Below are 25,619 nucleotides of genomic sequence, written 5' to 3' on the forward strand. Positions count from 1 at the left end.
TTAGGTGTGAAAGGGTCTTGATCCATGAAGCAGGCATCGGCTATGTGACTAGGTGGGGGTTTGATCATGTTTAAAAAAACACAAAGCCTTCCGGAAAGATTCCTCCATACCACATCTGTGATCTACAGGAGTGCGACTAAGGGTGGTGCCCAGGTCTGCCAGCCTTTACTTCTCCTATTGAAATGCAATGTAGAAGTCTAGGGGGAAGGGCACTTAGAAGCTTAAGAGGATTAAGGGTCGCCTTCCTTAATGCCAGGTCTCTGGATAATAACTCTTTCAACCAATTGCCAATCAGAAAACATCTGAATCCACCGATGACCTGGAAGCCCCCATTTCCAGTTGTCCCACCTTTCTGGACCCAACCAATGCACATCTTACATATATTGATTGATGTCATATGTCTCCCTAAAATGTATAAAACCAAGTTGTAGTCTGACCACCTTGGGCACATATGCTCAGAGTCTCCTGAGGGCTGTGTCACAGGCCATTGATCACTCATATTTGGCTCAGAATAAACCTCTTCAAATACTTTACCAAGTTTGACTCTTTTCATTGACAGAAGATACAAGGATACCCATGGAACACAGTGTAGATCAGAAAAAAAATCATGTCACCTCTCCAAGTCCCCAACTCCATTGTCCTCTAATTCTGTCGCTGAGCATATCAAAGCCTACCTGGTACAGAGTTGATGTTCTGTGAATGAATGAGACTTTCATATAGAATATCAAATCTGCAATATAAACAGATATGCAGCAGAAAAAACCATGTACCATCATGTAACCCATAAATAAATACACATACCATGTACCCATAAAGCTTTTTTTAAAACCAACCAAACAAAAAACATATATAATTGTATTAGTCTGTTTTCACACTGCAGATAAAGACATAACTGAGACTGGGAAGAAAAAGAGGTTTAATTGGACTTACAGTTCCACATGGCTGGGGAGGCCTCAAAATCATGGTGGGAGATGGAAGGCACTTCTTACATGGTGGCAGCAAGAGAAAATGAGGAAGAGGCAAAAGCAGAAACCCCTGATAAAACCATCAGATTGCCTGGCATGGTGGCTCACACCTGTAATCCCAGAACTTTGGGAGGCTGAGGTGGGTGGATCACCTGAGGTCAGGAGTTCAAATCAGCCTGACCAACATGGAGAAACCCCATCTCTACTAAAAATACAAAATTAGCCAGGTGTGGTGGCACATGCCTGTAATCCCAGCTACTTGGGAGGCAGAGGCAGGAGAATCGCTTGAACCTGGGAGTTGGAGGTTGTGGTGAGCTGAGATCGTGTCATTGCACTCCAGCCTGGGGGACAAAAACAAAAAAAAAATAAAAAAAAAAAAAAAAAAAAAAAAAACAGGTCAGATCTCGTGAGACTTATTAACCACCATGAGAATAGTATGTGGGAAACCACCTCCATGATTCAAATGATCTCCCACTGGGTCCCTCCCACAACACGTGGGAATTATGGGGGTACAATTCAAGATGAGATTTGAATGGGGACACAGAGCCAAACCATATCAATCATATATCCACTTTCACCTTTTTGGAATACCATAATCCCAAAGCTGTGCTGGGAGGATCACTTGAGGCCAGGAGTTCGAGACCAGCCTGGGAAACATAGCAAGACCCCCATCTCTACAAAAAAAATTTTTGAATTAGCTGGACAGGGTGATGTGAGCTGTAGTCCCAGCTATTTGGGAAACTGAGGCAGGAGGGTTGCTTGAGCTCGGGAGTTCAAGACTCCAGTGAGCCATGATCATACCACTGCACTCTAGCCTGGATGATAGAGCAAGACCTTGTCTCATAAATAAATAAATGGGAGATATTATGGGAGAATCTCAAGATGATTCCTTGAGGCCTGAGACCCATAGTACCAACACAAAAAGAATTTTTCTTTCTCAGACAGATAGACAGCAATGAATGGAATCAGGACCATTGTCCCTGGGAAACACATCCCTGTGCCGCTACCACAGTAGGGCTGTGCGCGGTATCTCTGTCTTGAGAGATGAGAATGTGGAACCCCTGCAATCTCTGCTGGAAGCCTCTCTCTTCCAAAATCCACTTGCTTGTCCATTCCACACAGATGTCTGCCAAAGAGTCAAGCTTCATGCTGGGCTTGATTCAGACCTGTCAGAAGCGACTTAGATTTTTCTACAGATGGAGAAGTGAAGAAGTCCAGCTTACAATGGAAGGTTAATTAACATCAGTCTGGAGATTTCATTTCCAGCTGATGGATTACCTATCACAGGTCCAGTGAGTTCATCTGCAGCTCAGGGGAACAAATACAAAGGCTTAAGACAAACACACTCTTTAACTCAAGACAACCAATACAATATCTTATAATCTGTGTAGTCATCATAAGCTTCATACTAAAAGGTTATGTTACGGGGAAATTAAAGAAAATCCTTGTAGTTGAAACATTAAATATCTCAGAGAACCTGTTGTTCTTTCTCTATACACATTAAAAGAGGAGCTATCATGGTAATGTTGACCAAAAATGCCAAATTCTGTAAAATATTTTATTTATTTAATTTTTTTTTTTTTTTTGACAGAGTCTCGTTCTGTCGCCAGGCTGGAGTGCTGTAGCGCAATCTTGGCTCACTGCAACCTCCACCTCCTGGGTTCAAGAAATTCTTCTGCCTCAGCCTCCTGAGTAGCTGGATAACGGGCGCCTGCCACCACACCTGGCTAATCAAATTCTGTAAAATATTTAAAGAAGTTTATTCTGAGCCGTATGCCTAATCATGGCTCAGAGTACAGTCTCAAGAGGTCCTGAGAAAGGATACCCAAGGTGGTTGGGTGACAGCTTGGTTTTATACATTTTAGGGAGACAGAAGTTACAGGCAAAAATATAAATCCATACATGGAAGGCATGCATTGGTTCAGCCTGGAAAGGTGGACTGTCTTGAAGCAGTCGGTGCTCACAGGTTCTAGGTGGAGTCAAAGATTTTCTGACTGGCAGTTGGTTGAAAGAATTAAGCTTTGTCTGAAGAGTTGAAGTCAGTAGAAAGAAATGCTTGAGTTAACTTCTTGGTATACAGATGAAGCCTTTAAGTAGGAGGCTTCAGAGAGTATAGATGGTAAATGTCTCTTAAAAGGTGTCAGATTCTTAGTTAACACTCTCCTAGATCCTGAAAAGACCTAGAAAGGGAAGGAGATTCTCTGTAGATGCAAACTTCCCCCACAAAAGATGGTTTTGTAGGACCATTTCAAAATATTTCAAGGAAATTTATATTTTGGGGTAAAATATTTTTATTTCCTCCAGGGTATGCTATCTGTCATATGATGCTATACTGAAACCACCTTTGCAAAAATTATAACTGGGAAAATTACAAGAGTGAAAAGGATCTGACTTAACTGACCTCATCTTGCTTTTAACCTCCAAGCTGTCCTTCTTTAGTCCTGGGTGTAAGCTGAACTAACTTTGGGAGGAACTTACAGTCTAATGTTTAAACAAAGACAGTAACAGCCCTTTCCCAAAACAAACACCCTTTCTTCCTGGACATTAGACTGCTTTTGCAAGACCAACAAATTAGCCACATGATTGGAAATTATGGTTTAGGAGTCATGCAGCTGGAGGCTGCAAGATTTTGAACCTCCCCAAATTGCCCCTCAGGGTAGTGTTACTATTGAAATACCTAATACCGGTACTTCAGATATTTTGCAGATCCTGTACTCAATGGATCCATCTGCTGGCACCACCCAGATCGATGAACTGGCTCATCTGATCTTGCAGCCCCTCCCCAGGAAGCAGTGGATGCTCATAGGTTCTAGGTGGAGTCAAAGATTTTCTGACTTGCAATTTGTTGAAAGAGTTAAGCTTTGTCTGAAGAATGGAAGTCAGTAGAAAGGAATGCTTCAGTGAAGATAAGGGGGATTGCAGAAGCCAGGATTCTTGTGCTGACTCAGCACAAGAGGACAGCTTCAATTCCCTATGATTTCATCTCTGACTCAGCCGATTAGCACTCCCCACTTTCTGACCCTCTACCCACCAAATTATCCATAAAAACCACCATCACTGAGTTTTCAGGGAGACTGATTTGAGTAGTAATAAAACCTCTGGTTTTCTGTACAGCTGGCTCTCCATTAATTAAACCTATTCTCTATTGCTGTTCCCCTGTCTTGATAAATCAGGTCTGTCTAGGCAATGAACAAGGAGAACCCACCGGACAGTTACAATAGCAGTGTCATGTTGATAAATCTTGATAAATCAGCTTTGTCTAGGCAATGAACAAGGAGAACCCCCCCACATTGGGCAGTTAAAAAGCAGCGTCAAGTTGGAACTGACCAACACTAATAGTCAATAGTGCACATAAGACTGACAAAGCAGACTCTCTAATGTCCTGAGTGTAAGGTGAACTCTCTAGCAACAGAGAACCTGTTTCATCAGTCTTATGTGCACTATTGACAATTAATGCTGGTCAGTTGTGCTTAAATTCCAAAAGGGAGGGGGCTTAAGGGGGTGTGTCCGACCTCCCTTCTTGTCATGGTCTGAAATTTAGTTTTTTAGATTTTCTTTGGCCCAAAGGGGATCCATTTAGTCAGTTGGGGAGCTTAGGACCTTATTTTTGGTTTACAGTAATGAAGCACAACAGATGAGTAGATTTATTTTATTTTATTTTAAAGACAGAGTCTCACTCTGTCACCCAGGCTGGAGTGGAGTGGCACATTCACAACCCACTGCAGCCTCAACTTCCTGGACTCAAGCAATCCTCCTGCCTCAGATTCCCAAGTAGCTGGGACCTCAGGCACACGCCACCATGCCCAGCGGGGTCTTTTAAACTGTTATCTGTAGAGATGGGGTCCCACTATGTTGCCCAGGCTGGTCTTAAACTACTGGCCTCAAGAGATCCTCCTGCCTCAGCCTCCCCAAGTGCTGGAGTGAACCACTGCAAACCTGGCTTCAGATGACTAGATTTAAACTTCAAATCTACTCATCTGTGCCTCAGCTAAGTTTCCATGAGTGAGCCTGTAGTCATTGGAGTGTAAGATTTCTCCAACTTTCTTTTCCTTATCATTCTTCAAATGAAAATTTCAGTGTAGAATTTAAAATTGTAATTTAAAATTCCCTAAGGTTGATCCAAAAAAGTTAAAGAAAATATCTGATATTCATGTGCCTCTATATAAATGGGAAATCCATCTGTGTCTCTCCCAAATAAATGTGATTGGATATCATAAGATCCATAAAATTCTTCCCTTAAGGAAGACTATAAGAGAAACCAGAACACACACACACACACACACACACACACGCACGCACACACATACATATATGCACATGCACACTGTGCAAGCTAAAGCAACCCCATCTTGGATGCTAATCCACCAAGTTGATGTGTTTCATTGGTTTTTCTTTTCTTCTTTTTTGAGACTGTCTCACTCTGTCACCCAGGCTGGAGTGCAGTGGTGTGATCTTGGCTCACTACAATCTCCACTTCCTGGGTTCAAGCAATATCCTGACTCAGCCACCTAAGTAGCTGGGATTACAGGCATGTGCCACCATGCCCAGCTAATTTTTGTACTTTTAGTAGTGATAGTGTTTTGCCACATTGGCCAGGCTGGTCATGAACTCATGGCCTCAAGTGAGCCACCTGCCTCAGCCTCCCAAAGTGCTGGGATTACAGGCCTGAGCCACCACACCCGGCCAACCAAGTTGACTTCTGATTAACCAGCTTTCAGGGAAGGCCTCTAAGATTTTCAGTTTATCTGTTGTTCCCTGTGTAAAAGCAGGTGCTTACCAGAAATCCTGCCCTTAGGCAGATTCACATGGCATTCTTCCCTTTCCCTGGGGGACTGACTTCAGCTGTCCTTCACATTCCTTTCCTATAGTATATCTGTCTTGGGTCTTGGGGGTAATGGCAGGAGGTCCACCATCTTGCCCCCCTGCCGCTGAAGCCAGAGACTATGGCTTCAGTTCATAAATCCCCTTCTCCTTAAATACGAAGCCAAAGGATATGCAGATAGGAGCTGTTGATGAAGGTGGGATTATTTGTCTGAAGAGTTCTGTCCTCCAGGCTTACTTGGCTATGGTGGGACTTGTCCCCTAGCCAGGGGACAAGTGGACAACTGTGTGTGTGAGTGTGTGCGCATATGTTCTGTAGTTAGCAGCCATATGCCATTAAGAAACGGTGTGGCTTTGGGCAAGTTGCTTCTTGGGACTTCAGCTCACTCATTCACAAATTGTGTCCCTTGAGTGAGATTTCTTCTGAGGTCTTCAAAAGCCCAGGGACTGTGGACACAAACAGCAGCTTAAGGCCACTGAGGAGGGTAAGCACTAACAGTTAGGACAACGGGAACTTTAGCCTCAGCTCTGCTAGGTACCTGCACATGACCTCGAATGCTGCCCCTTACTATGCCTTGGTTTTCTCATCTATAAAAATGGTATTTTTATCTTGTTGGTGGGGCTGTTTTTTTTTTTTTTTTTTTGGAGAGGGGGTTTCGCTTTTTTTACCCAGGCTGGAGTGCAATGGCGCGATCTCGGCTCACCGCAACCTCCGCCTCCCGGGTTCAAGCAATTCTCCTGCCTCAGCCTCCTGAGTATCTGGGACTACAGGCACGCGCCACCATGCCCAGCTAATTTTTTGTAGTTTTAGTAGAGACGGGGTTTCACCATGTTGACCAGGATGGTCTCGATCTCCTGACCTCGTGATCCACCCGTCTCGGCCTCCCAAAGTGCTGGGATTACAGGCTTGAGCCACCGCACCCGGCCTGTTAAGTAAATTAAAAGACGTAAAGGGCCTAGCGCGGTGGTTGGCAATAAATATCAGTTTCTCTTCTCGACTTCTCCATTTTGCCCAGCACCAGTGATGTTCACATTCAGGACCTATCTGAAAAGGCCCTCCCAAAGCGCAAAGGGGAAAGTCACGGCTCGAGGGGCCGATGCGAGTATAGCGCCCTCGCGCGCCGAGTCGGGGAACTGCCGCGGGGGCCGGCCCTGCCCACCAGCGCCAGCGCCTGCGCAGAGGCACTACCCCGAAGTTTGTTGTGACCAGCAGGCGGACGCCGGCGGTGGCGGTGGCGGCGGGGGCACCGGGCCGCGGCTCAACCATGGCGGTGCGACAGGCGCTGGGCTGTGGCCTGCAGTTGGGTCGAGCGCTGCTGCTGCGCTTCACCGGCAAGCCGGGCCGGGCCTACGGCTGGGGGCGGCCGGGCCCGGCGGCGGGCTGGATCCGCCGGGAGCGTCCGGGCTGGGCCGCGGGACCTGGCGCGGAGCCTCGCAGGGTCGGGCTCAGGCTCCCCGACCGCTTCCACTTCTTCCGCCAGTCTGTGGCCGGGCTGGCGGCGCGGCTGCAGCGGCAGTTCGTGGTGCGGGCCCGGGGCGGCGCGGGCCCTTGCGGAAGGGCAGTCTTTCTGGCCTTCGGGCTAGGGGTGGGCCTCATCGAGGAGAAGCAAGCGGAGAGCCGGCGGGCAGCCTCGGCCTGTCAGGAGATCCAGGTGAGCTGGACCGGGTCCTAAAATCGGGCGGGGTACAGAGCTAAGCGCGGGGGCGGGGATCAGAGTGGGGGCGGGTCCTGAGGCGGGAGGGCACGGGGCTAAGCGCTGGGGGCGGGGCTCCGTGTGGAGGTGGGGCTCTGAGCCTGTCGAGGGGCGGGGCGAGGATTATTAAAGCTCATATATTTATTTCACCATTACTTATCGGCTGCTATAAAGCCAACACCTCCTGTTTGTTTTATTTTTTGTTGTTGTTGTTTTTGAGATGGAGCCTTGCTCTGTCGCCCGGGCTGGAGTGCAGTGGCGCGATCTCGGCTCACTGCAACCGCCGCCTTCCAGGTTCAAGCAGTTCTCTTGCCTCAGCCTCCCAAGTAGCTGGGATGACAGGTGCCCGCCACCGCACCGGGCTAATTTTTGTGTTTTTAGTAGACACAGGGTTTCACCACGTTGGCGAGGCTGGTCTTGAACTCCTGACCTCGTGATCCACCTGCCTCGGCCTCCCAAAGGGATTGCAGGCGTGAGCCACCGCGCCTGGCGTCCTCCCATTTGTTTTAATGTTTCCCGTCCTCAAATGAAGTAATGTGGCCGATTACAGCTCCAGTCACAGCACAGCAAAAGGCTTTGTGTAAATTTTCTAAAATTTACTGACAACTAAACCATAACATTCCTATCCCTTTGAGGTAGTTGTCGTCTCTAATTTTTGGAGGTGGAAAGTCTTCAGGTGAAGGGACTTGATCGAAGTCACACAGCCAATAAAAGGCAGTACCTTTAACCACTGAGCCAGGCTGCCTCCACGGCTTAACCAAAGGATTAGTAGTGACAGAGCTGAAACAGCAGTAGGACGAGAAAACATCAGACCTAACGTTTTAGTTACCTGTCTGTGTAGGGTTATCCCTGCTGACTGGATACACAGGGGTTCCTTTTTTTTTTTTTTTGAGACGAAGTCTCGCTCTGTAACTCCAGCCATGCTGGAGTGCAATGGTGCCATCTCAGCTCACCACAGCCTCTCTCCTCTGGCTTCAAGCGATTCTCCTACCTCAGCCTCCCGAGTAGCTGGGATTACAGGTGTGCACTACCATGCCTGGCTAATTTTTGTATTATTAGTAGAGCCGGGGTTTCACCATGTTGGCCAGGCTGGTCTTGGACTCTTGACCTCAAGTGATCCACCCGCCTCGGCCCAGATTACAGGCATGACCTACCATACCCAGCCTCTTAGGCTCTTTTAATGCTTAAAATAGCACAAGACTTCTGTTTCTGCCCAACCAAAGTCTGTATTAGTCAGGTTTCTCTAAACAGAACCAATAGGATGTGTCTGTTTAGAGAGGCAGATTTATTTTGAGGACCTGGCTCCCTATGGAGACTGGCAAGTCTAAAAGCGCAGAGTAGGCGGGCAGGCTGGAGAGCCAGGGAGGAGCCAGGGGTGCAGTTCAGGTCTGAAGCCTGGCAGCTGCCAGAATCCCACCTTCTTCCAGGGAGGCCACTCACTAAATTAGCACAGTACCTGCATTTTACAGGTTAGGGCTGAGGTGGTGGAAGAGGGAGTGACTTGCCCAAGGACACAGCAATTGGAGTCAAGCAGTGGCTCCTGGGTTTTCTGGTTGCCAGCCCAGTTCCTATTGCTCATCACCACTGTCTCATGTTTGAGCTCTGGCCAGTTTGGGGTGACAGGTGCTATCTGGCCTAGTCCCCAGCCCCTGACCTTGTCTTTTGCCACAGCTTAACTGGCAGAAGCTAAGGATGGGAAATTTGACTAATCCTGCTTAAAACGAAAGAGGCTTTTTTAACTGAGGAGATTGATCATCCTAAACTTAGAATTCACACACCCTCTTCGCATACTTCATCCTCCTATGCCTGCAGATGTTATTAGTTATCAATCAATTTCACATTAAAACACATTTTTTTCCACTGGCTGCTTTTGCTGGAATTAGTTTCACATTTAAAAAATTCTGAAGCCAAGTGTGGTGACTCATGCCTGTAATCCTACTGGCGCTTTGGGAGGCCAAGGTGAGAGAATCTCTCGAGCTCAGGAGCTGAAGACCAGCTGGGGCAACCTAGTGAGACCTTGTTCCTACAAAATGTTAAAAACTTAGCTGGGCATGGCGGCACATGCCTATAGCCCCAGGTGCTTGGGAGGCTGAGGTGGGAGGATTGGTTAAGCCCAGGAGTTTGAGGCTGCAGTGAGCTATAGTTGCACCACTGCACTCCAGCCTGGGCAACTAGCAGAAGTGTGCTAGTAACAAGGTCTAAAAATTTATATTATAAAAAATACATATAATGTGTGTATATTATACATAATATGTGTATATATAATATGTATACTATTTATAATAATACAATATACATAATGTGTATGTATATACTACATATATGTATACTATATGTAATATACAATATACACACATTACATATACCATATTATATATATATATACACATACATTATGCCATGTTATATATTATATATAGTATACATGTTATATATATGTAGTATGCACACATACACATGTTGCTTCTGCTCCATGGAGTTTATAAACTAGTTGGCAAGGGAAGATGGACTTTCATTTTTTTAAAAAGTTGAAAGTTATAGTGCAAGGTGAAATTGCTTACAGATACCAAGTGCTTTAGGAACCCTCTAGAAGGAAAGTTGCCATGGGCTGGGTCATCAGGGCTGGCTACAGAGGAAGAAGGAGCTTGACTTGGGCTTGATGGCTGAGCTGGGATGAGCCAGACAGAGCAATACTATAGAAACGGGCTGGAAGGATGGTGAGCAGCGTTCAGAGAGAGGTGTCAGAGGATGAGTGCAGGCAGTGTGCAGACCAGCCTGGCAGGCACCAGAACACAGATAACATCCTGGGCAATCTGGTGAACAGCCGAGTGACACATGAAAGCAGTGCGTTTTGATGTGGCTCACAGCAGGGAAGGACAGCACTGGGAGTGGGATGGTCTAGAAATGGTGCCTGGTAGGCCATGGCCAAGGGGCGTTTGCAGAGCTGTGCCTGGCACCCACGGGTGACTAACCTTGGCAAGGAGGGCTCAGCAGATCAGACCATTTGAGAGGGAAAGTGGAGCCTGGGTGACTGGAGGAGTGACGTCACCACTGCCTGAAGCAGGAGAAGACCCAGAGTTTTGTCACTTGGCCTCTTTCCCACTACAGCACCGCCCCCAGCACCTGCCCCTCCATCCATTTCTGTCTGAACTCTTGTACCCTTGATACCTTTCTGGACAGAGTAGCCCTATTGGTGCCCTGAGAGGCAGAGACAGGAAGACAGGACTGAATCCCTCTGCTCTGGGGATGTACCTGATCTCACCCCCTTGTCTGCAAGGTCCTCTGAGATCCCTGTGGATCACATGCTCCTGCTAGCTGCCCAGGAGCCGTCAGCCAAGGTCTTTGCAGAACGAGCTGTCTCCGTAATCAGACACCTCCAGAACTCTGCTGGAGAGTGAAGACAGCAAGGAGGGGTGCACCAGCTACAGAACTCAGGGTTCTTGACCAATCAGATCATTGAGTGTCGTGATCACAGTGAAGCAGCAGAGTTTGAGGACAGTCATTCTGAAGAATGAGAGAGAAGATGGCCTGGACCCAGGCTGAGCAGTGGACCGTGTTGGGTTGGGTTTTTCTGGTTTATTCGTCTGCTTGGTGCGGACCATGCCTCGCTGCACCCCTCCCTGCCTCCTCTGTTTCCCTTTCCTTGGGCCTCCCTAGGCTCCCTGGCTCACAGTGCCTTCTTTTTTCCTCACAGGCAATTTTTACCCAGAAAAGCAAGCTAGGGCCTGACCCGTTGGACACGAGACGCTGGCAGGGCTTTCGGCTGGAGGAGTATCTGATAGGGCAGTCCATTGGCAAGGGCTGCAGTGCCGCTGTGTATGAAGCCACCACGTCTACACTGCCCCAGAACCTGGAGGTGACCAAGAGCACCAGGCTGCTTCCAGGGAGAGGCCCAGGTACCAGTGCACTTGGAGAAGAGCAAGAGCGAGCTCCGGGGGCCCCTGCCTTCCCCTTGGCCATCAAGATGATGTGGAACATCTCGGTAAGCACCAGGCCTTTTGTCTGTAAAGGAGGCGTTCTCAAAATGCCCATTTTAGTGGGCCTGGTGGGGATTTTTTCCAGGAAATAGATAGGAAAAGACAGATTCTCCACAGGAAAGGTGCCTGTATAGTCAGGCTGCCTCCCTCTGTTACACAGAATGTATCAAATTGTATTCTGCCCACAGATCACCCAGGGATCAGGTTCAAAGGTAGATTCTGGCCAGGCATGGTGGATCATGCCTGTAATCCCAGCACTTTGGGAGGCCGATCGCTTGAGCTCAGGAGTTCAAGACCAGCCTGGGCAACATGATGAAACCACTATCTCTATGAAAAATACAAAAATTAGCCAGGCATGATGGCTTGCACCTTGGGTGGCTGAAGTGGTAGGATCACTTGAGCCCAGGAGGCAGAGGCTGCAGTGAGCCAAGATTGTGCACTCCAGCCTGGGTAACAGAGTGAGACCCTGTCTCAAAAAAAAAAAAAAAAAACCCAAAGGTAGATTCTGATTCAGCAGGTCAGGGATGGGGCTGGAGATTCTGCCTTCCCAACAAGCTGCCAGGTGATACCAATGCCACTGCTGTGTCAGCCACACTTCGAGTATCAGGTGCCTACACCATTAGTTTCCACCCTGACTGGTTAGTTCGCCATCCCCTCCTTCCTGTGACCTGCCTCACTGGAGAGGGAAATGGATCTTTTTCCTCTAAGCTCACCCTTCAAGCCCACCTCCAGCTCAGAGGCTTGCCTATCAACTCCCTGCTGTCCACTCCTGAAGGGACTCAAGGCTGTGGGAAATTGAGTATTTTTCCCCCATGAAAACACGTTCTTTCCACTTAAAGTAATTTATTTACCTTGTCATTGCTTGGTGGGTTTAGAAAATGTGTCAAGACCTGATGCTCTGTCTCCTGCCCATCCTTGGGCCCATGCATTGAAGGCTGAGGTGGGAAGTGGCCACAGCAGTTCATGCTGGACACTGGAGAATGCAGTTTCTTGTTCTGATTTGGGGAATGAAGCAGTCGCACTCCAAGCTGGGTTAATGGCTAACAAGTAGCCAAATCCTTTGCCTGTGAAACATCCAGTCTTAGCATCAAAACATGCACTGGTTGGGGCATGACAGCTGCTGCATTCACAGAAGCTACAAGATTGCTAATTCTTACAGGATCTTCTTGATACAGGCTTCATATGTCCTGGGAGCGCTTCCTAATACAATGAGGACAGTAAGGTGCTTTCCGCACTCTTCGGTTTTTGTCTGTTTGTTTTGGGGGACGGAGGAAAGCTGTTCATGATTCAGTACAACTTTACCCAGGGTGGAGCATGCCAGGCTCTGGCCTGGCTGCTGAAGGGAGCCTGCAGAATGAGTTAGTGATCCAGTGGTCAGTTTCGAGCTGGTAGGCACCGAGGCACCAATGGCAGGAAGCAGCACCCTATACCCTGATCACCTTGACATCTCCTCCAGCCTGCAAGAGTTTGAGGAGTGTGAAGTATCTTCTGAGTTGGCATGGATGGCACCTCTGTCTCCAGGAGTAACTAGTCTCAGCCTGCCCCTGGGGAGAGGTCATCTTATCTCGAAGGTTAGAGCTAATTCTAGGCAGTAGCTGCCCTGCTCCAGGTTACAGACAGGGCTTACAAGGAACGTGCCGTTCTGCTCTGGCTTGTGTAACCCTGGGTTCCTGGTGGGTGTTCCAGGCAGGTTCCTCCAGTGAAGCCATCTTGAACACAATGAGCCAGGAGTTGGTCCCAGCGAGCCGAGTGGCCTTGGCCGGGGAGTATGGAGCAGTTGCTTACAGGTAAGTGCCTTCTGCCTGCCAGACTGACTGGGACTTCTCTGAGAGCAACTTCATCCATCACTTGTGTCCGCAGCACTTGGTACAGTGTCTGACATGACAGTAGATTAATTAAAGGCTTAATGTTGATGATGGATTTTCAGTTAGTGGATAATTTCACTTGGGAAAGATTGAGGGTAATCTGACCCCAAATGATGATGCACATGCGTAATTTACATTGGAGCAGGGGAGAGAAGTCCACCCAAAAATGCCCAATTCACAACGTTACATGATTGATCAGGGTTCTCTGATTCCTCCTAAGAAATACATGAGCAAAGCGCCACCTTTCGGAATAAACTGAACTCTGTCCCCACAGGAGGAACACTCATTTCACTAACAGTTATGTGCATTGATGGTGCTAAGAGATTTAAAAAAAACAAAAAGTGACAACTAGGCCTGCTGGCTCATGCCTTTAATCCCAGCACTTTGGGAGGCTGAAACAGGCAGATCACCTGAAGTCAGGAGTTACAGACCAGCCTGACCAACATGGAGAAACCCCATCTCTACTAAAAATACAGAATTAGCCAGGCATGGTGGCTCATGCCTATAATCCCAGCTACTCAGGAGGCTGAGGCAGGAAAATCACCTGAACCTGGGAGGCAGAGGTTGTGGTGAGCCAAGATTACACCACTGCACTCCAGCCTGGGCAACAAGAGCGAAACTCCATCTCAAAAAAAAAAAAAACAAAAAACTGGTCTGTTGGCCCAGAGTTCTCAGTGTGGCAGCAGAAGGCCCAGGGTGTGTTAGAATAGAGTATGATCGGCGGCTGAGGGGGCATTTGCCTCCTTTTGAGGTTCGAGTGGCAGCCGGCTGACGTGGTGCTGTCCTGTGCTGGGAGGACCTTGATGTCTGCTGCCTAGACCTCCCATCTGACATAGTCCCTGGCCCTCTCCAGGGACTCTGTTCCTTTAGTAGTTCTCACTATCCAGCCTCAAATCACGGTTCGATTTTGTTCCAGCTGTACTGTAAATGCTCTTTGTTTACTGCCTACCCCCTGGTCTCAGTAAATACCTGTTGAACGACCGGATGGATGTGGCAGCAGGTACATGACCTTAACTGCTGGTGCACCTCAGGAGAAGCTTCCCCTAGAGCACCCTGGGTTCATTTCCTCCTAGCCTCTGCTGGCTTGGGGCCCAGAGACTCAGGCACTTTGCGACCTGCTCCGCTCACTGCGTTTTGCACCTTATGTCTCACCCTTCCCATCAGCACCCTACATTCCACCATGCTGGCTTCATAGCGCCTTCCCCAAACGTGCCAGGCTCCTTTGTGACCATCTCCTGGGTGTGCAGCTGGCTACACCTGGGCTGCCCTCCTCCCACATTTCAGGTCTCAGTTCGGACATCCCGTCTGTCATGTGTCTCCCCAGCACAGCATACTCCCTGCCCCTGAGCTCCCATGACACCTGCTGGGGCCCTGACAGCCTGGGGCTATGATCATGACTTGCCCAGGAGCCGGAGGGTGGAAACGATACTCTGGCTCCTTTGATTGCATAGAACAGGGGCCACTCAGGTTGACTCAAGAGCAGGAGCAGTGCGAGGGGGCACGTGGACTGCAGCCACACAGCCTTGGGACCACGCAGCGCTGGGAGAGCCTGGCTCTGCCCCATTCGCTTCCCTCTACCATTGTTACGGAACAAAGGGGGCTGTAGCCTGATGTGCTATAAGCAATGACACTGGATTTTTGAGAAAAGCCAGGCTTTCTATTGAGAGTCAACTCACACGGAGACAGGAGTCGAATTCAACCCTGTCTCCCTGTGCTCAATTTAAGGGAGTAATTTTATTAGAAAAGGTTTAAGGGGTGGATTCTAAGATTAGCAAGTGATTGGTGGAAGAAAAGAAGTCTGCAGTCGTTGGACATGTGCAGTTATCTCTTCATGCCACCTCATGGGTCCCCTGTGCAGATGTGGGAGGAGTGAGTATGAAACGTGCGGCGGCAGTTCAGGCCGTGACATCAGCAAACTTGTTCTGTGCAAGCTGCCGTTGGCCTTTTTGGTTCCGACCAATTTCAGCCAGTTCTTTTATCTCACAAGCAGAGGGAGTTCAGCCTTTCAGAAAGTGGTTTCTGCAAACTCAGGTTTTCTTTTCTTTTTTTCTGAGACAGGGTCTCACTCTGTTGCCCAGGCTGGAGTGCAGTGGCGTGATCTTGGCTCACTGCTGCCTCAGACTCCCTGGGCTCAAGTGATTCTCCCTCCGCAGCCTCCCAAGTAGCTGGGTCTGCAGGCACATGCCACCATGCCCAGCTAATTTTTGGTTTTGTTTGTTTGTTTTTGAAACGGATTTTTCACTTGTCGCCCAAGCTAGAGTGTGATCTCAGCTCACTGCAACCTCTGCCTCCCAGGTTCAAGCGGTTCTCCTGCCTCAGCCTCCTAAGTAGCTGAGATTACGGGCATGTGCCACCACGCCTAATTTTTTTGTATTATTAGTAGAGATGGGGTTTCACCATGTTGGCCAGGCTGGTCTCGAACTCCTGACCTCAGGTGATCCACCCACCTCGGCCTCCCAGAGTGCTGGGATTATAGGCATGAGCCACAGAGCTCAGCCTAGTTTTTATATTTTTTGTAGAGACAGGGTTTCTCCATGTTGCCCAGGCTGGCCTTGAACTTCTTGGCTCAAGTGATTACCTGCCTCAGCCTCTCAGTGCTGGGATTACAGGAGTGAGCCACAAGAATTTCTGTTAGTTACTGATTTCTTGAACTCATGGGAACACGGTTCCACTGTCTGCATCCTGTTTCTTCCTTGCGTCTCCTGTTCCTGCATCCCTTTGGCCTGCTCACCTCTGGCTCCTCATGACCCCAGTGAAGTCTCTTGACTTCTTCTCCACTGCAGACTGGCAGATTTCTTCACTCACACTCCCAAAGAGAGAATCTACCTTCTCCCTTTCCCTTTGTCTAGCCATCTGGGTCTCGAGTGTCACTGGCTCACCGCCCTTGGGGCAGGTGCCCCTTTGGCCCAGTCAGCTTTGGCTGAAGGGCAGGGCTGGCACACAGCTGGCAGAGCCACCCCATCCAAAATCCAGCCACTGTGCCTCAGCAGGGCTGTGTGTCTACGGGGCGGGGGCCTCCCAGAGGAGGAGAAGTGGGCAGGGCAGGCAGGTGACACCACCACTACCAACTGCATCTGGATCTACTCATTCAACAAAACCCATATTCCATGCCAACTATACTAGACTTGGAATTAAAATTCAGGCATGGTCTTGCTCTTAGGGAGCTCACATGATGACTTACCGATGAATGTCTCCCTCCCCTCTTAGATTGCAAATCCATGAGAACAGGACTCTGTCTTGTTCTGTGCCATAGTTCCACAGCATACCAGCATGACATCTGGTACTTAGCGTGAAAACAATACATACTGGTTAAATGAATAATAGTACGGCTGATATCAGCTGAGAGCTTCCTCTGTGCTAGGCAGGATTTTAGGTGCCTTCCACACATTGACAACCTTATGCAGCGTGTTAACACCTCATTCCCCTTGTGCCCTGGAGATTGAGCTCAGAGAAGATAAGGACAGAGAGGATACATTCCAAGACAGACCCCAGTGGATGCCTGAAGCCACAGATAGTAACAAAGCCTATATATACTGATTGTTTTTTCCTATACATACATACCTATGGTGAAGTTTAATTTATAAATTAGGAACAATAAAAAAGGTGATAATAAAATAATTAGGACATACTGTAATAAAAGTTATGTGAATGTGGTCTCTCTCTCTCTCCTCTCTCTAAATATCTTCTTGTACTGTACTCACCTATTCTCAGACTGCAGATAACTGAAATTGCAGAAAGCGAAACTGTGGATATGGTTGGGGCTACTGTAACTCAGCCAAGCACTTAGAGTGGCAGGCCTGGAATTCAAACCCAGGCAGTCTGATTCCAGGGTTTCTGTTTCTCCACCTGTGTTCCACCACATGGGAAGGATAGGAGGGATAGGTGGACAGATGGATGGGTGGACAGACAGACTGAAGGATGGATAGGGGAGTCATCAGATGTGTTCCCCAGCACCATGTACAGTACCTGGCACATAGCAAATCTATGCTAAACATTTGATAGTAAGTGAATAATGAATGTCAGTGCCAGTGTTGGTGTGGCCTTAGGTTATTGTCTTTCCAGGTGTTATATCTGATGCTGGCCTTATATGTTTGTCTCACTTGGCTGAATAGAAAATCCAAGAGAGGTCCTAAGCAACTAGCCCCTCACCCTAACATCATCCGGGTTCTCCGCGCCTTCACCTCTTCTGTACCACTGCTGCCAGGGGCCCTGGTCGACTACCCTGATGTGCTGCCCCCACGTCTCCACCCTGAAGGCCTGGGCCATGGCCGGACGCTGTTCCTCGTCATGAAGAAGTAAGTGGCAGCTGCGCGGCAGGGCCCTGGAGCTGCTAAATCTCCCGGGGGAGCTGGTCCCTGCCCTCCAAATGCACCTTGAGCAGAGGGTTTCAGAAAAGAGGGTCATCACCCTTCAGGAGAATAAAGCCATGCAGAGGGAGCATATCTAACCTGGAGAGCATTTCCCTTTGGGACGATTTTTCATGAAAACAAAATCTCATATTCATCCAGAACATACTTATCACCTAGTCCTTTTGGTCCATTCAACTGTTACCCTTTTCTGTGGCTGACCTTATCTGTTTTTAACATAAAAACAGTGCTGGCTGGATGCAGCGGCTCACGCCCGTAATCCCAGCACTTTGGGAGGCCGAGGTGGGTGGATCACCTGAAGTCAGGAGTTCAAGACCAGCATGGCCAACATGGTGAAACCCTGTCTCTACTAAAAATACAAAAATTAGCAGGGTGTGACAGCAGGTGCCTGTAATCCCAGCTACTGGGGAGGCTGAGGCAGGAAAATCACTTGAACCTGAGAGGCAGAGGTTGCAGTGAGCCAAGAACACGCCATTGGACTCCAGCCTGGGCAACAGAGCAAGACTCTGTCTCAAAACAAAACAAACAGTTCTCCTTCCTCACCCTCTGTACCCCCAACTTTGCTATAGTGGGTTTTTTATTTTAAGTAAGTAAGTATCTGTACTGTTACTTTGAATATAGGGAGACCCAGCTCTTCCTAATTTCAGAATGGTGAGTGGGCAGGAACAGAAAGGATGCTGGGGAAAAATGGGAATCAAAATGCTCCTGGAAGGGGAAGAGGAACGGCCTAATCCTAACAATGATTAAGGCATTAGGAGGCCTAGCAAGATGGCTCACGCCTATAATCCCAGCACTTTGGGAGGCCAAAGTGGTTGGATCACCTGAGGTCAGGAGTTCAAGACCAGCCTGACCAACATGATGAAACCCTGTCTCTACTAAAAATACAAAAGTTATGTGGGTGTGGTGGTACATGCCTGTAATCCCAGCTACTTGGGAGACTGAGGCAGGAGAATTGCTTGAACCTGGGAGGTGGAGGTTGCAGTGAGCCAAGATTGCACCACTGCACTCCAGCCTGGGTGACAGAGTGAGACTCCATCTCAGAAAAGAAAAAAAAAAAAAAAGGCTATTAGGAGTTGTCAGCGTTCGGTAGCCAGCGGCCCTGTCCCCTCTCCACCAGCTATCCCTGTACCCTGCGCCAGTACCTTCGCGCGAACACACCCAGCCCCCGCCTCGCCACCATGATGATGCTGCAGCTGCTGGAAGGCGTGGACCATCTGGTTCAACAGGGCATCGCGCACAGAGACTTGAAATCTGACAACATCCTCGTGGAGCTGGACCCAGGTAGGAACCTGCTGCACCATTAGCGCTCTCCAGGGGCACTAGAGGGTAGGTCGGGAGCATTTAGGACCAACTCATTAGGTCCTCTCTGGTTGTGTGTTCTAAGTCGTGTCTTCATTTAGCTGTGTACATGAGAGGTGAGCAATCTCTCCCTCAGAATGGGGATTTTTGTTCTGTCTTTGCAGAGAGACAGCAGTTCCCAAGTTCCTTTCTGTTGCCCACTTACAGAACAAGAACTTCAAGTGCTGCAAGTTTTCATAGTTAAATAAAGAGGACAGGCACAGTGGCTCACACCTTTAATCCCAATACTTTGGGAGACTGAGGTGGAAGGACTGCTTGAGGCCAGGAGTTTGAGACCAGCCTGGGAAACATAGTGAGATCCCTGCTCTACAAAAAATAATAATAATAATAATAATAATTAATTAGCCAAAAAAAAAAGTTAGCCAGGGATGGTGGCATGCACCTGTAGCCCCAGCTACTTGGAAGGCTGAGGTAGGAGGATCACTTGCGCCTAGTACTTCAGAGTCTGCAGTGAGCTATGAATGTGCCACTGTACTCCAGCCTGGGCAGCAGAGTGACACCCTGTCTCAAAAAAATAATAAAAAATAATAAAGTAAAAGAGAAGTAGACTTTAGCTTATTATAAAAAATAATTTTTGGCTGGGTGCAGTGGCTCACCCCTGTAATCACAGCATTTTGGGAGGGCGAAGCGGGCGGATCACGGGGTCAAGAGATCAGGACCATCCCGGCCAACATGGTGAAACCCTGTCTCTACTAAAAATATAAAACTTAGCCGGGCATGGTGGCACGTGCCTGTAGTCCCGGGTACTCAGGAGGCTGAGGCAGGAGAATCACTTGAACCCAGGAGGCAGAGGTTGCAGTGAGCTGAGATTGTGCGACGGCACTGTAGCCTGGCGACAGAGCGAGACGCTGTCTCAAAAATATTAATAAATTTTCAAACAGTGAAATCTGTCCAAAGGTAAGCCCAGTTGCCTCTGGAAATGAGTTGCCCACCACTGGAAGCATTCAAGTAGAAGCCGAATGGCCACTTGCCTAGGAAACCTGTAAAGGAGGTTCATACATCTGATAAATTTTTGAACTAGAATATTTAAATTTTTACTACATTCCTTTTTTCAAAAAAATTTTAAAGATTCAGGGGCCATGCAAATCTCTGTATCTTTCCAATTTCAGTATATGTGCTGCCGAAGTGAGCACTGAACTAGAAGATTTAAAATAATTAAATGATTAGATGAACTGGCTTTTATTTAATTTCATTTATTTATTTATTTATTGAGACAGAGTCTTGCTTTGTCACCCAGGCCGGAGAGCAGTGAGCTCACTGCAACCTCTGCCTCCCAGGTTCAAGTAATTCTCGTGCCTTAGCCTCCCGAGTAGCTGGGATTATAGGCATGTGCCACCACGCCCAGCTAACTTTTGTATTTTTAGTACAGATGGGGTTTCACCGCTGGCCAGGCTGGTCTCAAACACCTGGCCTCAAGTGATTTAGCCCCCTCAACCTCCAAAGTGTTGGGATTACAGGCGTGAACCACTGTGCTCGGCTGGGAACTAGCTTTTTAAAGGAACTTTGTATGGACTGTTTTACAAATAACTAAATAACTGATTCTTTTTTTATTATTATTAATATTTATTGAGACATAGTTTCCCTCTTGTTGCCCAGGCTGGGGTTCAGTGGCACAATCTTGGCTCACCACAACCTCCGCTTCCCGGGTTCAAGAGATTCTTCTACCTCAGCCTCCCGAGTAGCTGGGATTACAGGCATGCACCACCAGCCCCGGCTAATTTTGTATTTTTAATACAGATAGGGTTTCTCCATGTTGGTCAGGCTGGTCTCAAACTCCTGATCTCCAGTGATCCAACCGCCTCGGCCTCCCAAAGTGCTGGAATTACAGGTGTGAGCCACCATGCCTGGCCCTTTTTTTTTTTTTTGAGACGGAGTCTCACTCTGTTGCCCAAGCTGGAGGGCAGTGGTGCCATCTCAGCTTACTACAACCTCCACCTCCCAAGTGTAAGTGATTCTCCTGTCTCAGCCTCCCGAGTAGCTGGGATTACAGGCACACACCAACATGCCTAGCTAGTTTTTTTATAGTAGAGATGGGGTTTCATCATGTTGGCCAGGCTGGTCTCGAACTCCTGACCTTAGGTGATCCACTGCCTCAGCCTCCCAAAGTGCTGAGATTACAGGCGTGAGCCACCACACCCAGCAATAACTGATTCTTAATGCACCTGGTTCTTAGGTTTGGATTTGGGGTTTCAAATTCAAATCAAAGTCTCTTGGGATATAAGGGCCCTTGGAGATCATTTGAGCCAAGCTTCAGCTCCTTTGGTCTTGGGGACAGCTCCAGTTACTAGAACATGATTTCAATTGAGTCATGCTCTCACACAGTCCTTTGCCTGGGGATTTTGCAGCCCATGCTTCCTGGAGGCATTTCCATGGTCACACAGCAGGCCTTTCTGATCTGCTCTCAGGCCTTGTTAGCCTGCGCTCTGGGGCCAACACTGAGCTGTTAGCCCATCAGCCATGTCTTGCTGGTGGCTTTAGTAGGGACATACTAGGGCCTCTCAGAGGGAAGGAAGGGAGGAGAATTGGCCACTTAGCTCCGCTTGCTCCTTCCCAGATGGCTGCCCCTGGCTGGTGATCACAGATTTTGGCTGCTGCCTGGCTGATGAGAACATCGGCCTGCATTTGCCCTTCATCAGCTGGTATGTGGATCGGGGCGGAAACGGCTGCCTGATGGCCCCAGAGGTGAGTTCTGAGCACGGCATGTGCTATTGGCAGCCCTTCACCCATGCTTCCACCGAGTACAGAATGAGACTTGATGCCTTATGATCACCCAGCACCTGCATCTTTTCTGACCCATAATTTGGTACAAGTTCCTTCCCTGCCACTTTGCTTTTCTTCAGCCTTCCCTCATATCCCAGGCAAAGCGAGTCCTGTCACATGAACCAGGCAGTCTAAGTAGACCCTTCTGGGTCTGAGCCGCAGCTCACTCAAGCTCCAGGTTCCTTGGGACAGAGTTCAGATTAGCCATGAATCAGGTGACGTGCAGGGCATGAAAAGGTTAGACACGCGGCCAGGTGTGGTGGCTCACACCTGTAATCCCAGCACTTTGGGAGGCCGAGGCGGGCAGATCACAAGGTCAGGAGTTTGAGACCAGCCTGACCAACATGGTGAAACCCTGTCTATTAAAAATACAAAACTGGGTGTGGTTGCATACGCCTATAATCCCAGCTACTCAGGAGGCTGAGGTAGGAGAATGGCTTGAACCCAGGAGGCAGAGGTTGCAGTGAGCTGAGATTGCACCATTGCACTCTAGCCTGGGCAACATAGCAAGACTCCTCAAGAACAACAGAAAAGGTTAGACACGCAACCAGCATAACGTCTCACCCATTGCCTCTGAGCAGGTGTCCACAGCCCGGCCTGGCCCCAGGGCAGTGATTGACTACAGCAAGGCTGATGCCTGGGCGGTAGGAGCCATTGCCTATGAAATCTTCGGGCTTGTCAATCCCTTCTACGGCCAGGGTAAGGCCCACCTTGAAAGCCGCAGCTACCAAGAGGCTCAGCTACCTGCACTGCCCGAGTTGGTGCCTCCAGACACTAGACAACTGGTGAGGGCACTGCTCCAGCGAGAGGCCAGCAAGGTGAGATTGTCCCCGGCTTCAAGAGGACAGTGTGGGTGGAAACCTCAGTTCTCGTTCCAGAGCAAAGATTAGGTTTGGGCCAGCACCGTGGTGACAGAGCCTCTGTGTTAGGAATGTGGAAGGTAAAGCCTAGTCATAGGAGAATAAAAAACAGATTTTAATGTAGATAGAAGTAGGAGTGCTAGCCACCACATCATAGGCAGAGTCCTAGTAGTTCAGCTCCTGTGGCTTTGTTAGTTGCTTAAAAAGTTGTTCAGAGGCCAGGTATGGTGGCCTATAATCCCAGCACTTTGGGAGGCCGAGGCAGGCAAATCACTTGAGACCAAGAGTTCCAGACTAGCGTGGCCAACGTGGTAAAACCCCATCTTTACTAAAAATACAAAAATTAGCCAGGTGTCGTGGCGCATGCCTATAATCCCAGCTACTCGGAAGGCTGAGGCAGGAGAATCTCTTGAACCTGGGAAGCAGAGGTTGCAGTGAACCAAGATCACACCACTGCACTCCTGGGTGACAGAGCAAGACTCTGTCTCAAAAAAAGGATGTATTTTTGAGAAATTTTGGGTTTTTTTTTGAGATGGAGTCTTGCTCTGTCATCCAGGCTGGAGTGCAATGGCACTATCTTGGCTCACTGCAGCCTCCACCTCCTGGGTTCAAGCAATTCTCCTGCCTCAGCCTCCCAAGTAGCTGGGATTATAGGTGGCCGCCACCATGCCAAGCTAATTTTTGTATTTTTTTTAGTAGAGACGGGGTTTCACCATGTTGGCCAGGCTGGTCTCAAACTCCTAACCTCAGGTGATCCACCCGCCTGGGCCTCCCCAAGTGATGGGATTACAGGCGTGAGCCACCGCACCCAGCCAAGAAATGTTTAATGGAGATGTAGCTCATGGAAACAGCTGAGAACTGATCAGAGAGATAGATGAGAAACATCTTCTGAGAGCAGATGTGGACACTGTGAAATTAATATAAAGGAATGCAAAGGCAGACCTATCTGAAGCCATAATTGGAGTGGCAGCTGGCTCAGGGGCAGGCTTAATGCAAAGAGCTAGGCCATACCTGCATCCCAGCACTGTTCTGCCACTCTGTTAACCATTCCCTGTACGTGGCCTGCTTATCTTGGTCACAGTAGGTGCACAGTGAAGGTTAGAAACTGCAACCAGTTATAAAATGATGAGACAACTTAAAGGGACCAGACAGCACAAGAGGCACTGGGCTTTCCACCAGGAGGAAAGGCTATTCCAACAAGCATGCTGTCCCATGCAGAGGTGTACACGTGGAAAAGCTTGGAGCATGGGTAAGGGGCAGGCAGTATTTGTCACCTGAGTAAAGGACATCAGTAGGAGATAGGGTAGAGGAAGAATTGGATTGGGGCCAGAGAAAGGAAGACCCTCACTAACAAAGCAGGCTTTGGGTTGAGACCGTGTTAACAGATGTTGTAGCTTCAGCTTCCCTTCCTGTTGCAGAGACCATCTGCCCGAGTAGCCGCAAATGTGCTTCATCTAAGCCTCTGGGGTGAACATATTCTACCCCTGAAGAATCTGAAGTTAGACAAGATGGTTGGCTGGCTCCTCCAACAATCGGCCGCCACTTTGTTGGCCAACAGGCTCACAGCGAAGTGTTGCGTGGAAACAAAAATGAAGATGCTCTTTCTGGCTAACCTGGAGTGTGAAGCACTCTGCCAGGCAGCCCTCCTCCTCTGCTCGTGGAGGGCAGCCCTGTGATGTCCTGCATGGAGCTTGGTGAATTACTAAAAGAAGAACTTGGCAGCCTCTGTGTCGTGATGGTCTGTGAGTAGTGAGGGTGGGAGTCAGGAGACAAGATGGCGCAGAGAGGGTTGGTTAGCCAAAGAGAAGGCCTCAGGCTTGGCAAATGGAAGAACCTGAGTCACAGTTCAGTCTGCAGCCGCTAACTCTAGCTGTGCAATTTGGGATGAATCTTATAACCTGTGTGGACTTAAGTTTTCTTGCCTGTAAAATGAAGAAATTGGTATAAACCAGGAGTTAGCCACCTTTCAGGTTGTGACAGCTAGTCTTCCTTGTGGCACAAAAGCAACCCTGAGCATGTAGTAAGTGTGGCTGGGTGCCAGGAGAGCTTTATTGATGGACACTGATGTTTGATTTCCATGTGTCACTAGTCTTTTCAACCATTTAAAAATGTAAGGACCATTTTTAGCTCGCAAGCCATATACAGGTTGCAGGCTAGATTGGCCCACACACCAGTTTGCCAACCTCTGGTCTAGATGAATTTGAAGAACCTAACTCTACAAAAAAATATTTTTTTTAAAGCGAACTGATCACTAGGTCTGTTTGTGCGTCCATGCTGGAAAAAAAAAAAAAAAATATGTAGTAAGCTTATCCCTGTGTAGGAAGCCGAAGGAATGCATTCTCTTCAATGGTCAGGAAGGTAACTCAGGCTTGATTGCAGACTTCAAAGCCCTGTCTTCAACCCTTGCCCTGTCCTCAGATGTCTGAAAAGTTAGTGGCCAAGCTGATGTATTAGAGGAGGCTGGACTGAGGGGGGTAGGCCTGCATCCACAGCAGAGAGGATCCAGGCCAAGGCACTGGCTGTCAGTAGCAGAGTTTGGCTGCGACCTTTGCCCCAAACACAAGGAACTTGTTTGAAGGAGGCAGCGTAGCATGTCTGCATTTGCCACCTGGACAAAGGCAGCCATCAAGCATGGGTCAGCACATTTAGTTACAGGAGTGGGAAATGTTCACGCGAGGCTTGGGAGGTAGGATCCTCTGTGTTCCCAAGCTGTGCATTCTGGACCAGCTACTGAATTAATCCCACATAGCGAAGGTGACTGATGAGCAGTAAGTGTGGGGATTTAAACTTGAGGGTTTCCCTTCTGACTAGCATCTCTTACAGGAATTGTGAAATATTAAATGCAAATTTCCAACTGCAGATGACGTATGTGCCTTGAACAGAATAGTTTTAAGAATGATCTTATATGCTGAAGGTGAGAACATTTTGTGGGCAGGTATCAACATTGGGGA

General features: G+C 48.5%; 1 protein-coding gene and 1 non-coding gene across 3 annotated transcripts; one reads left to right on the forward strand and one right to left on the reverse strand.

Moving 5' to 3' along the window:
- The first annotated feature begins 6,969 nt into the window (after window positions 1-6,969).
- On the forward strand, window positions 6,970-25,529 carry PINK1 (PTEN induced kinase 1). 2 transcript variants are annotated; one of them, XM_032301168.1, is made up of 8 exons: window positions 6,970-7,438; window positions 11,175-11,462; window positions 13,144-13,244; window positions 17,435-17,617; window positions 18,807-18,970; window positions 21,603-21,730; window positions 22,390-22,626; window positions 24,087-25,529. In XM_032301168.1, the coding sequence occupies exons 1-8, from the start codon at window positions 7,052-7,054 to the stop codon at window positions 24,342-24,344; spliced, it is 1,746 nt and encodes a 581-aa protein (XP_032157059.1). In that variant the 5' UTR covers window positions 6,970-7,051; the 3' UTR covers window positions 24,345-25,529. The 2 variants fall into 2 exon arrangements, with proteins under 2 accessions (XP_032157059.1, XP_032157060.1); XM_032301169.1 differs by lacking the exon at window positions 22,390-22,626.
- Window positions 20,077-20,181, reverse strand: LOC116566709. The gene has a single exon (XR_004275987.1). It is a non-coding gene; the product is annotated as a U6 spliceosomal RNA (small nuclear RNA).
- Window positions 25,530-25,619: the final 90 nt, after the last annotated feature.

The sequence above is a fragment of the Sapajus apella genome, unplaced genomic scaffold (assembly GCF_009761245.1).
Source record: "Sapajus apella isolate SASKATOON/1434 unplaced genomic scaffold, GSC_monkey_1.0 scaffold43, whole genome shotgun sequence".
Lineage (NCBI taxonomy): Eukaryota > Metazoa > Chordata > Mammalia > Primates > Cebidae > Sapajus > Sapajus apella.

What these genes read in the sequence shown, in the direction of transcription:
- PINK1 (XM_032301168.1), top strand. Translation starts at nt 7,052, where the DNA reads ATGGCGGTGCGACAGGCGCTGGGCTGTGGCCTGCAGTTGGGTCGAGCG. An exon ending in AGATGATGTGGAACATCTCG is followed by an intron (nt 11,463 to 13,143) that starts GTAAGCACCAGG and finishes TGGGTGTTCCAG; the next exon opens with GCAGGTTCCTCCAGTGAAGC. An exon ending in CTGTTCCTCGTCATGAAGAA is followed by an intron (nt 17,618 to 18,806) that starts GTAAGTGGCAGC and finishes CCTCTCCACCAG; the next exon opens with CTATCCCTGTACCCTGCGCC.